This window comes from Papio anubis, chromosome 12 (assembly GCF_008728515.1).
Source record: "Papio anubis isolate 15944 chromosome 12, Panubis1.0, whole genome shotgun sequence".
NCBI classification, from domain to species: Eukaryota; Metazoa; Chordata; class Mammalia; order Primates; family Cercopithecidae; genus Papio; species Papio anubis.
In genome coordinates, this window is record NC_044987.1 from 26875581 (window position 1) to 26889393 (window position 13813).

Below are 13813 nucleotides of genomic sequence, written 5' to 3' on the forward strand. Positions count from 1 at the left end.
CTGACAAATACAAGAAATTGGGAAAGGATTCCCTATTTAATAAATGGTGCTGGGAAAACTCGCTAGCCATATGTAGAAAGCTGAAACTGGATCCCTTCCTTACACCTTATACAAAAATTAATTCAAGATGTATTAAAGACTTAAATGTTATACCTAAAAACATAAAAACCCTAGAAGAAAACCTAGGCAATACCATTCAGGACATTGGCATGGGCCAGGACTTCATGTCTAAAACACTGAAAGCAATGGCAACAAAAGCCAAAATTGACAAATGGGATCTAATTAAACTGAAGAGCTTCTGCAGAGCAAAAGAAACTACCATTAGAGTGAACGGGCAACCTACAGAATGGGAGAAAATTTTTGCAATCTACCCATCTGACAAAGGGCTAATATCCAGAATCTACAAAGAACTCAAACAAATTTACAAGAAAAAAACAAACAACCCCATTAAAAAGTGGGCAAAGGATATGAACATACACTTCTCAAAAGAAGACATTTATGCAGCCAATAGACACATGAAAAAATGCTCATCACCACTGGCCATCAGAGAAATGCAAATCAAAACCACAATGAATACTCTCACCAGTTAGAATGGGGCATTAAAAGTCAAGGAAACAACAGGTGCTGGAGAGAGGATGTGGGAGAAATAGGAATATTTTTACACTGTTGGTGGGACTGTAGCTAGTTCAACCATTGTGGAAAACAGTGTGGCGATTCTCAAGGATCATAGGGCAGAAGTATCACATTTGTTAGCCATCCCATTACTGAATTTCTTAAGGATTATAAATCATGCTGCTATAAAGACACATGCACACGTATGTTTACTGCAGCACCGTTCACGATAGCAAAGACTTGGAACCAACCCAAATGTCCATGGATGAGAGACTGGATTAAGAAAATGTGGCACATATACACCATGGAATACTACGCAGCCATAAAAAAGGATGAGTTCATGTCCTTTGGAGGGACATGGCTGAAGCTGGAAACCATCTTTCTCAGCAAACTATCGTAAGGGCAGAAAAATTGAACACCACATGTTCTCACTTATAGGTGGAAATTGAACAATGAGATCACTTGGACACAGGAAGGGGAACATCACACACCGGGGCCTATCGTGGGGTTGGGGGAGTGGGCAGGGATAGCATTAGGAGATATACCTAATGTAAATGATGAGTTAATGGGTGCAGCACACCAACATGGCACACATATGCATATGTAACAAACTTGCATGTTGTGCACATGTACCCTAGAATTTAAATTATAATAAATAAATAAATAAATAAATAAATAAATTGTATTGGGAAAACTGGCTAGCCATGTGCAGAAAACTGAAACTGGATCCCTTTGTTACACCGTATAAAAAAATTAATTCAAGATGGGTTGAAGACTTAAACATAATACCTAAAACCATAAAAAACCTAGAAGAAAACCTAGGCAATACCATTCAGGACATTGGCATGGGCAAGGACTTCATGTCTAAAACACCGAAAGCAATGGCAACAAAAGCCAAAATAGACAAATCAGATCTAATTAAAGAGCTTCTGTACAACAAAAGAAACTATCACCAGAGTGAACAGGCAGCCTAGAGAATGGGAGAAAATTTTTGCAATCTATCCATTTGGCAAACGGCTAATATCCAGAATCTGCAAAGAACTTAAGCAAATTTACAAGAAAAAAACAACCCCACCACAAAGTGGGCGAAGGATATGAACAGACACTTCTGAAAAGAAGACATTTATGCAGCCAACAAACATATGAAAAAAAGCTCATCTTCACTGCTCATTAGAGAAATGCCAATAAAACCACAATGAGATACCATCTCACTCCAATTAGAATAGGGATCATTAAAAAGCCAGGAAACAACAGATGCTGGAGAGGATGTAAAGAAATAGGAACAAGTTTACACTGTTGGTGGGAGTGTAAATTAGCTCAGCCATTGTGGAAGACAGTGTGGCGATTCCTCAAGGATCTAGAACCAGAAATATTATTTGTCCCAGCAATACCATTACTGGGTATATAACCAAAGGATTATAAATAATTCTACTATAAAGACACATGCACACGTATGTTTATTGCTACACTGTTCACAATAGCAAAGACTTGGAACCAACCCAAATGCCCATCAATGATAGACTGGATTAAGAAAATGTGGCACACATACAACATGAAATACTACACAGCCATAAAAAAGGATGAGTTCATGTCCTTTGGAGGGACATGAATGAAGCTGGAAACCATCATTCTCAGCAAACTAACACAAGAACAGAAAACCAAACACTGCATGTTCTCACTCATAACTGGGAGTTGAACAATGAGAACACATGGACACAGGGAAGGGAACATCACACACTGGGGTCTGTCAGGGGGTGGGGGGCTAGGGGAGGGATAGCATTAGGAGAAATACCTAATGTAGATGACGGGTTGATAGGTGCAGCACACCACCATAGCAGGTGTATTCCTATGTAACAAACCAGCATGTTCTGCACAGGTACGCCAGAACTTAAAGTATATATGTGTGTATATAAAGTATATATATAGTATATATATAAAGTATACATATAGTATATATATAAAGTATATATATAGTATATATAAAGTATATATATTGTGTGTATATAAAGTATATATATATAGTGTGTGTATATATATAAAGTATATATAGTGTGTATATATAAAGTATATATATATAGTGTGCGTATATATATATAAAGAATGTGGGTACATGTCTAAAGGACACAGAAACCAACTTGAAAGGGCTCTCACTGGCCTAACCTGGACCAATTTGAGGATCAAAATACTGATAACTAATTTTTATGCCACTGAACAAAAACAGGAATCCACTGAGAAATTATGAATCCATATTATATAAAAATAAATAACTTGAAAATTTGGTACATAATTTACATAGTTTCAAAGAACCAACTTCACAAAATACTTATTAATTATAGAAGGAAAAGAGGTACTTTACAGCAGAGAAGTTTGGCAAATGCCACTTCATTTAAATGATCAGAATTAACACCACCAGTAATGGAACAAATAGAAATTATGAGCTACCCAACAGGATGCAGTAAGACCACCTCACTTCTGTGATAGTCCTGCTTAAGAGACCTAACTTGAATTTAATCACAAAAGAACCTCCGACAAACCGAGTTGAGTGACATTCTATAACACAACTATCCTGCAATCTTCTTGAAACTTTTGTAGTTAATTGTGATCATCTGACCTATTTCTGGATCATAAGATTTAAATGAAAGAAACTGAACTAGGTTTTAGGAAAAGCCATCATTTTTCTAATAAAAAATGAGGCCAGCTTAGCTAGGATTCACTGTTTACCCTTTGTCCTTTCTCTTTATTCTTGTTTATCAGATGCCATGAACGGATGTGAAAGAACGTGATACTCTGCTTGTGACAACATAGACTTAAGTCACAGACTGCAACAAAGCAAAAAAGGAGAAACAATTTGGCTCCTTCAGCAATTGCACCAAACCTGGACCAGCTACTTTAGGCTCCTTGTTACGTTATCCTTTATTTGATTAAGCCATGTGACTGGATTTGCATTAGGTGGGGCCAAATGCAAAACTAGCCAAAATAACCTGCTTTTTCTTTCTTTTCTTTTCTTTTTTTTTCTATTTTAACATATCTAGTTCCCTTCTCTAACCCCAACATTTTTTGGGGGCAATTTTATTTGTACTGCATGATATTTACAAATTAATTTATAGAGAAATGATTTTTTATGATGTTGTCTTCTTTAAGCACATAGCATACCTCTCCATTTATTCTAGTGTTTTTGGGGAGCTTATGCAAAATTTTAAAGTTTTCTTCATATAACTCTGCACGTTGCTCTAGACTGAATGCTTGTTTCCCCAAAATTCTTATGTTGAAACCTAATTCCCAATGTGTTGGTATATGGAAGTAGGGACTCTGGGAGGTGATTAGGTCATGAGGGCAGCACCCTTATGAATTCCTATAAAAAGAAGTTCTAGAGAGATCCCTCTCCCTTTCCACCATATGAGACACAGCAAAAGTACTGCCCTCTAGGAACCAGGACACACCTTCACCAGGCAGCAAATCGCCCAACACCTTGATATTTTCCAGCCTCTGAAACTGTGAGAATTACTTGTTTGTTATTTATAAGCCATCCATTCTATAATATTTTTGTTATAGCAGCCTGAACTGATTAAAACACACGTTTCTAATATAATCAGTTTATTTTTATTGAATTGATGCAAAACAGTGAAATGGTTTTTCTGCATTCCAAGAGAATCTGAAAAGACGTTGATGCTAGTTATGACAAAAATCAGTTAATGTAGTCCGTTGATTAAATATTACAAGGTCAATTAGTAAATTACATTTTAAAATAAAATGAATACTTTCTATTGCATATCAAACAAGTAAGCATTGGGTGCTCAAGATTCAGACTGTCATAGAATGGTAGTGAATGTGAAACTCTTGGAAAGCTTCTTGCAAACACACATTAAATTTTATGAAACCTGAAGAGAAAGAGTATTCACCTTAACCTGGTTTATGTTACCTATTTTTAGCGTCTTTAAGGTACCGTTTATAATTAATTCCCCAGCCCTCTTCTTTATAATTATAAATGTAAGCTTAGTGTCTTTTTTTTTTTGGAGACGGAGTTTTGCTCTTCTTGCCCAGGCTGGAGTGCAATGGCACCATCTCAGCTCACCGCAACCTCCGCCTCCCGGGTTCTAGCGATTCTCCTGCCTCAGCCCCCCTAAGTAGCTGGGATTACAGGTGCCCGCCACCACGCCCAGTTAATTTTTGTATTTTTAGTAGAGAAGGGGTTTCACCATGTTGGTCAGACTGGTCTCGAACTCCCGACCTTAGGTGATCCGCCCGCCGTGGCCTCCCAAAGTGCTGGGATTACAGGTGTGAGCCACCACGCCCGGCCAAGCTTAGTGTCTTTTATTCTCAAAGCATTTCATCACTTTAGGATGTCTTATTCTTCTGAACTTAGAAGTTTCATGTTTGGGCAATACATCCGTAAAACAAAACAAAGAAGTCCCCACACAAATAAGTAATTGCCCATCGTAATGAAAAATGCTTGGACGGATAAGTATGAGTAAATAATATCAGGTCAGAGGAAAAAATATAATGTAAACTTCTAACAACTTAAGTGAGCACGGATAAATTGTGAAGTGCAATGCAAAATTCACGAGTGTTTCATACATTAAATAAAACCCACGAAAACAAAACACTGAATCTTCAAAGCAATTCTGCCCTTCCTGCCCGCTTCCACTACGTTTTTGGTAGCCTCCCTTCATTCCATTCCTCCAGCACAGGGAAACGATGCTATGGCGACAAAGGGTACTTCGACAGAAAACTTTGGAGAGGTACCAACTTAACTTCCAGGAGCTTGCAACTTAGGGGATTTAAAGACGAAATCGGTGAGAAAGCTGTTAATATAGTGCAAAGTACATAATAAATGTATTCGGGTATTAATCCTGCTCACAGTCGAACCCAGCACCCGAAAGAATTAAACCCTCCACGATTCTTGGGGTCTTTAAAACCCGGGGGGCAGTAATCCTAACCCTAAAAGCCCTCAGATGTGCGCATGCCCCGTTGGTGGAGTAGTGCTCCTCCTTCCTCGGGTCCGGAAGTCCCGGTTTGTTTATTAAATTACGACCGTCGTAAACTAGAATTTCCCTACGGCTTCTTAGCTTTACGATGGCAACAAGTATGGCGGCTGCTAGTGGTAGATTTGAAAGTGCGAAGAGTATCGAAGAGCGGAAGAAACAGACCCGAAATGCCAGGGCCGAGGTGTTGCGCCAGGTACCTCTGTTTTGAGGCCTTTGTAGTTATTTAGCGTTGTGGGAGTTGAGGGTTCCCTTAAGCTAGCCCACCCATCCCTTCCCTCACCTCGTCAGTACGGAATCTCACCTTAATTTGGGTGAGGTCTCCCTTTGCAATTCCGGTAAACCCTTTTGTAGCTACCGGTTTTTTAGATGTTCTGGCAGGTGCTAGATGCTCATTCTCTTTTCAGGGAGATCTTTTTTTCCCCAAGTTTCTTTACCTTTTAAGTTATCCATTCTTTATATTTCTGTCACTCGGACTGCACACTTTATAGGTCCCTTGCAGCTTTTAAGGACTCTGCCAGCATGTCTCGCAGCCTCAGCCATTGCTACTACCGTATCTGAAATGAAATTTTCCTTTTTCAGGAACACATACAAGGCACACTTAAATAGACTCAGTTTGACATTTCCTTCTCCTGTCTCTATTAGTATCAATTCCAGACTTACTGTAAGCTCTTACCAATCCAAACAAAAGTTAATACGAATCTCAGTATATTTAGCCTCTCACAAAAGATAGCGAAACATTGTATTTCCTTCTAAACTTCAGATACATAGAGGTAACATACAAAGAATGGAGAAAGTAAACTACTGAATTATCTGACAATCTATTCAATATGTAAGAAATGTGGCAATGAAAGAGAAAAGTTGTAGTTGGAGAGCAAGAGAGAGTTCAGTGAGGATTTTTTTTTTTTTTTTAATTTAAGTTGGAAGAGTTTTAAACCAGCTTAAATGCAAATGAGTAGGAGCCAGCAGAGAAGAGGGAGAGGAGACTCTAAAGAGAAAATGACTACAGCCAGATTTTAAAGCGGAAGAATGGGCGATTAATCTTGGATAGGTAAAATGTTGGTATTGTTTCCTAATTTCAACATATGTAATGTGTGTATTTATATACACACACACATATATATACACACACACATATATATAAGTCATCCTTTTTGGTATTTCAAGCAGTTTTTGGAGGGAGTAAGATTCGTAAGCTGAGATAAATCTTATAGTAGAGGTATGCGTATAATTTGAAAAGGATCAAATTCAGCTTTGGAATTACAGGGAAAGAAAGAGAGGGTAGGAATGATTTCCTAGGAAAAACTTGCTTTGTTTGACTGTCATTGAAGAATGAATAAAAATTACCAGTATGATCTTTTTTTTCTACAAAGATGATTCTTCCTGAAGCATTTTGGGGGCTGAGTATTGGGGTACAGGCATTGCATATTGAAGGCATGGAGGTCTAACTGTTGCAAAAGTGCAAGTGTAAGGCATGGGAATGGTGAAGGGAAAAGGGATTCCAAGTCATATTGAGGTAGGGAGCTTAGAGAGAGGGGAGGACGTGAACTCAGTCCCTCGATTCTCTCTGCTTGGTAACTCAAATCACTGGAGATTGGAAATGCAGAAGGAGAGATTTTTGCTTTGTTTTGTTTTTTAATGTTTTTTTTTCACACTGGAGAAGCAAATTCCTGGCAAGGAATAGACATTCATTCATGAGTTAATGTTTTTATATAGAAATGCCAGAGGTTTTTGTTTTCCTTTTTTTGTGAAAAGCAGTTGGATCAATTGCTAGTTTGTCTTTTTTTTTTTTTTTTTTTTTTTGGTTGTAGGCCAAAGCCAATTTTGAAAAAGAAGAAAGGCGTAAAGAACTTAAGCGACTTCGAGGTGAGGATACATGGATGCTACCTGATGTGAATGAGCGACTCGAACAATTCTCACAGGTGAATACTAACAGGTTTACTTGATGTAAGGGTATCTGTCCTTTTTTGCACTTATTCAAGTTAATATTGGAGGAATAATTTTATAGAATGTTTTCATGAGTTACAGAATATCAATCACATAGTTGGCATTGCTGAATAGTTTCATTTCTTTGGCAGAAGGAAGATATTGTAATATTTTGGACATTATGACTCAAAATTTGTTGTTTGAGTTGGCTAGTAGAAGACTTAGCTTCAAATTTCTGGCCCACTATAGCAAGCTTATAGGCCTAAAAATTTATGCATTTTAAGCTTTATGTATTTATTGTGTCTTATTTTTTTAGGTCTCAAGTCTGTTTTCCTATAATTTTTTAAAAAATTATTTTTAATTGACAAATAATTGTGTAAATTTATGGGGTACATGTGATGGTTTGATCTATGTATACATTATAGAAAGATTCAGTCAAGCTAATGAACACATCCATCACCTCATCAACTTATTTTTTTGCGGTGAGAACATTAAAAGTCTATTCTTCAATGGTTTTGAAATAGAGAATACATTATTATTAACTGGTCATCAGTAATAGATCACTAAAACTTATTTCTAGTGTCATGAAAACTTTGTATCCTTTGATCAACATCTTCCCTTTCCCTATCCCTGCTCCTTCCCGTCGCCTCTTCCTATAATTTTAGTTTGTGCTATCTTGTTATATTTTTTATGGCCTAATAGTCTTGTGTAAAATTTTGGGGGGACCATAGAGGGATATTATATGTATATGTGTTTGTGTGTATATAGATGCATATGTATACATGTTTGTGTATATATGTGTTTATTTGATTATATTTGTCACATAAATCTACAAATAAAGCCAAAATTTTCCCAGTATTTTTCTGGTAAGAAGGCTCAGTTATATGATTTATTGATAGTGCATATATTATAGAAGGTGTGTTAAGATTTCCTGAAATATTTTATTTATTTAGACATATTCTTGGTCTTCATCAAAGATTTAAAGTTTTTTAGAATGTGGATTTTTTTCTCTCAAAATACATCCTTTTAAATTAAGATGAAATTAAATTCTTTTCTTGCCTGTTCAAAATGATTGTAGGAACACTCTGTGAAGAAAAAGAAGAAAAACAAGCACTTAAAAAAAGCAAAGAAAGAGAAGAAAAAAAAGAGCAAGAAACAGAAGTATGAAAAAAACAATGAGTCATCTGATAGCTCATCAGTAAGTATGTACTAAAATTAATCAAAACAGCTATTTGAGAACATTGTATTTGAATGTATAACTTATGGGAACTTAAAATACAAGAAAACTTAGATAATTACTAGTTATAATATGAAAATATCTGGGAGACATCCACTTGGAGATGTCCAGGAAATATTGGAAATATTGATCTTGAAGTTCAGAGAAAGCTTAAGAGGATAGGGATGTGATTTGGGAATTATTGCTAAGCACAGCACTGGATCTTGCCCAAGGCCTGCTATAACAATTACCTGGCTACAGCCTGTGTTCACTCAAGGCCCTGGGGCTCTGTGATGAGCAGGTGGTGAAGCCAGCCAGGCCTGTGTCTTTCCCTTCAGGGTGGCAAGTTCCCCCAGGCCTGAGGTGGGTACAGAGGTGCCATCAGGGACCCAGGTACTGGCGTCAAAAACCTTAGAAGTGTGCCTCGTGTTCCGTTGAACTATGGCTGAGCTGGCATTCAACCCATGAATGGCAGTTCTTCCCACTCTTCCCTCCCCTTTTCACAGGCAGAGGGGGTAGCCATTGCCATAGACCCACAGGTAGTACTGGCAGTCTACCACTGATGTTCCCTTAAGGCCCGAGAACTCTTCAGTCAGCTGCCTGGCCTGGGACTCAGCCTTTAGGGCAGTGGGTCGCCCCTGGGCAGATCCAGAAATGCCATCCAAGAACCAAGGACTCGGGCTGGGGACCCCAAGATCCCTCTTGGTGTTCTACCACCCTATGGCTGAGCTGGTACCTAAGGTGCAAGACAAAGCCCGCTTTACTTTTCTCAAGCAGAAGGAGGCTCTCCCCATAGCCATCACAGCTGGGAATGTGCTGAGTCTCACCTGAATCCAGCAAGTCTCATGTTCACAGTGAAGGCCACAATGTAGTACTTGGTTATTGGTGCTGGTTATTCAGGGCCTAAGGTCTCTTTAGTGGATGCCAGCTATGGCTGAGCTGGTATCTAAGATGCAAGACGGAGTCCTCTATTTACTCTTCTGTCTCCTCTCCTCAAGCAGAAGGACAGGGTGTCTTTTGGAGCTGCACGTTGTGCAGCCTGGGGTTGGGGGAGAGGTGGTGCAAACACTCCCTTAGCTATCCCAGTTGCCCCTCCCCACCGCCTGTCCATTTGCTCTGAGGCCGTTGTAGCACTAGGAGTCACCGAGGAATTCCACATCCTTGCTAGTACTTGGTATTGTCAGTCTTAGTAATTTTTAGCTGTTCTACTGTGTGTTATATCGTGTGGTATTTCCCTGAAGAAAAAGGATGTAGAGCATCATTTTAAGTCCCCATGGGGCATTCTGTGTCTTCCTTTATGAAATCTGATTTATTAAATATTTTCTTTTTTGTTTTTCATCATTTTTTCTTAGTGCTTCTGGTATCCTAATTTTTGCACACCTGAAGATTGTGATTTCTCCTGTGTTTATGCTATTACTAAATTTAAAAAAAAAATTTTTTTTTATTTTAGAGATAGAGCCTCACTGTGTTGCACAGATTGGAGTGCAGTGGCACCATCATGGCTCACTGCAGCCTCAAACTCGTGGGCTCAAGCAGTCCTGCTGCCTTAGCAGCCCAATTAGCTAAGACTACAGATGTAGTACAAAAAGTTGTTTTTGTAGACATAGAGTCTTATGATGTTGCCAAGGCTGGTCTCGAACCCCTGGGCTCTAGTGATCTCCTGCCTCAGTCTTCCAAAGTGCTGGGATTACAGGTGTGAACCACCCTGCTTGGCCTCCTATTTTTTTTCCCTGAAAGTTTTATAGCTTTGGCTTTTTTGCTTATTTATAATCCATTAATATTTTTAATTTATGTTATGTAGTGTCAGTTTATTTTTTTCCCACATGGATTTCCAGTTTTACTAGCATCATTTGTTGAAAAGGCTGAATTTTCCCTATTGGAAGGAATTTTGGGAGATAGATATGTTAAAATATTCTTTCAATGCATTATGCACATTGGTACATCTCTCTATCCGTTTATGTCTTCTTTGATTTTTCTCAAAATATTCTGAAGTTTTTAGTGTAGAGGTCTTACATTTCGTTTGTTGTATTTCTTTCTATTTTGTTTTCTGGAAGTGCTATTGTAAATGGAATTTTAAAATAAATGTGTTTACAGCTAGTATATAATTATAGAAGTGATTTTGAAACATTAGGGTCAGAAAAAAAGAAAAATGAAAAAAAACTGCTTTTGATGTATTTACCTTGCGTCTTGTCACCTTGTTAATATTACTAATACTAGTGTTAGCAGCTTTTTTAGATTTCTTAGGATTTCTAGGTAAATGGTATGTCATGTGTGAAGAAGACTTTTACTTTTTTCTTTTCAATCTCTGTGCCTGTTTTGTTAATTTTTGTTGCCTTATTTCAGTAGCTAGGACTTAAAAATAGTGTTGAATGGAAGTGGTGAGAGTGGACATAATTGCCTTGTTCCTTATCTTAGGTGGAAAGCATTCAGGTTTTTACATTTAAGCATGATGTCTGCTGTGGGACTTTCATGCATGCCCTTTCAGATTAAGGAAATGCCATTCTATTTCTAGTTTTCTGAGAGTTTGTATCTTGAATGAGTATTGAATTCAGTAAGTGCTTTTTTTGCATCTGTAAGTGTTAAAATTTGCCAGTGAAACTGTTTGGTCCTGGAGTTTCTTTGTGGAATGGGTTTAACCACAGAGTTAATTCCTTTAATAGGTGTGTTAAATGTTTTCTATTTATTCTTGAGTTAGTTTTAGTAATTTCAGTTTTTCTGGGAATTTATTCCATAGAAATTGTCGAATTTATTGTCATAAAGTTGTTTGTAATATTTCCTTTGTTCTTTTAATGTTTACGGAATCCACAGTGACATCCCCTGTTTCATTACTGATTTTGGTAATTTCTATTTTCCCTTTGTTTCCTCCATCAGTCTATCTTGAGGCTTATCAGTTCTATTAATCTTTATTTATTGCCTTTTAGTTTCCTTGAATTTTCTCTGGTTGTGTTTTCTATTTCATTGATTTAAACTATATTTATTCTTTGTGAATACTCATTTTGTGTTTAATTTGCTCTTTTTTTTCTAACTTTCTAAGATGAATGCATCGCCATTAGTTCGAAATCTTCTTTTCTAATGTGTGTTTATTTTATGAATTTTTCTCTTAGCATTGTTGTATCTCTATGAAACTTTGATGTTATATTTTCATTGCTGTCCCATCCAAAATATTTTTTACTTCACTTTTTCTTACTCATGGATATACATGAGTTTTTAAACTTCCAACTATTTGATTTTACTAGTCTTCTTTTGGATTATTGACTTTGAATTTAATTATTTTATTATACTCTGTATAATTTCAGTTTTTAAAAAGTTTTTTGAGACATTTTATTTTCTAGCCTATTATCTTTCTTGGTGAAAATTCCGTATGTATTTGAAATGAGTACGTATTCTGCCGTTGTTAGGTATAGTGTTTTATAAATGTCAATTAGGGAAAGTTGATTTATACCAGTAAGTTTAGTGTTAATGATTTTCTGTTCACCTGTTCAGTCAGTTACTGAGAAAATAGTATTGAAATCTCTTAATTGTTTTGTGGGTTTTACCTACTTCTGCTTTCAGTTTTGTCAGTTTTTGCCTTACGTATTTTGAAGCTTTGTTAGGTACATAGACGGCTCCTTGACGAATTGACTATTGTTATGAAGTTTTCCTCTATCTTTGGTAATACTCTTGTCTGAAGTCTGTTGTGTCTCATATTAATAAAGCCTCTTCAGTTTTCTTTCTTTGTGTGTTTTCATCGTCTTTTCAAAATTTTTTTAGTTTTAATGTATCTTTTTTATATATTGAAAGTGTATTTCTTGTAAGCAGTGTGTAATTGGGTCTTGCTTTTTTTAGCTAGCCTATCAATTTCTTCTTTTTTATTTTATTGATTGATTAACAGAGTCTTGCTTTGTTGCCCAGGCTGGAGTGCAGTAGATCACTGCAGCTCCAACCCCTCAGGCTGAAGTGACCCTCCCACCTCAGCCTGGTGAAAGCTGGGACTACAGGGGTGCACTACAACGTCCGGAATATGAGTTTTAAGTATATATGAGTTTTAACATTTCCAGATATTTGTGGATTTTATTAGGTTTCTTTGGTTATTGACTTTGGATTTCATTATTATTTTGTTATACTCTGTATAATTTCAGTTTTTAAAACTTTTTTGAGACATTTTATATTTTAGCCTATGATCTATATATATTTTGTAGAGAGATAGTTTTGCCATGTTGCCCAGGCTGGTCTCAAATTCTTGGCCTTAAGCAATCCTCCTACCTTGGGCTCCCAAAGTGCTGGGATTACAAATGCGAGCCACTGCACCTGGCCTCTTTTTTTTTTTTTTTTGAGATGGTGTCTCACATTGTCACCCAGGCTGAAGTGCAGTGGTGCAGTCTCGGCTCACAGCTCTTACTTTTCAATTAGGTGTTTTTTGTGCTCTGTAATCTGGTAGCTGTATATGGCTTTTAAATTTTTAATTAAAATTCATTAAAATTATATCAGCCAAATTTATGTGGCTACTATATTGGACAGTATAAGTATAGAAAAATTCTGTTGAATAGTACTGGTTTGGATTATTTATGTTTAATGTAATAATTGATATGGATGACTTTAAGTCTACCATCTTGTTATTCCATATCTATTTTTTGTTTGTTCTTTTTTCCTTTGTTCCTTTCTTTTCCTGCCTTCTTTTGGAGTGTTTTTTAGCATTCCATTTCATCTCTGCTATAGGCTTATTAGGTATACCTTATTTATTTTTAATGACTGCTTTAAGTCTTATGCATATTTTAACTTACCATACTCAACTTTCAAATAATATATAATTTTACTTTTATAATTAGACCTTCTCCAAAATATATTCCATTTTCTCCTACTATATTTTTTGCTATTGTTGTCATATATTTTACTTCTACATTTGTTATAAACTCACATTGTTTATAATTTTTAATGTCATTCTTTTTATTTTTACTTTAGTCAGTTATCTTTTAAATAAGTTACACACGTGAAAAAAGTCTTTTATATTTACCCACAGATTTATCATCTCTGATATTCTTTATTATTTTATGTAGGTCTGAATTTCTGTCTAATACCATTTTCCTTTTGTCTGTAGAAC

General features: G+C 36.5%; 1 protein-coding gene across 6 annotated transcripts in view; it reads left to right on the plus strand.

Moving 5' to 3' along the window:
- The first annotated feature begins 5647 nt into the window (after nt 1-5647).
- Nucleotides 5648-13813, plus strand: part of CWF19L2 (CWF19 like cell cycle control factor 2) — a 169387-nt gene continuing 161221 nt past the window's right edge. For 5 of the 6 annotated variants that reach the window (XR_002517188.2, XR_002517190.2, XR_002517189.2 and 2 more), the window contains exons 1-3: nt 5648-5790; nt 7406-7516; nt 8599-8718. Coding sequence is in view for 3 of the 6 variants with exons in the window: in XM_021926498.2 (XP_021782190.2) it covers nt 5686-5790; nt 7406-7516; nt 8599-8718 (336 nt within the window). In the remaining 3 variants the exon portion in view is untranslated. Of the gene's footprint in view, nt 5791-5855; nt 6646-7405; nt 7517-8598; nt 8719-13813 lie in introns of those variants that run through there. The other variant, XM_021926499.2, reaches the window with a different exon arrangement.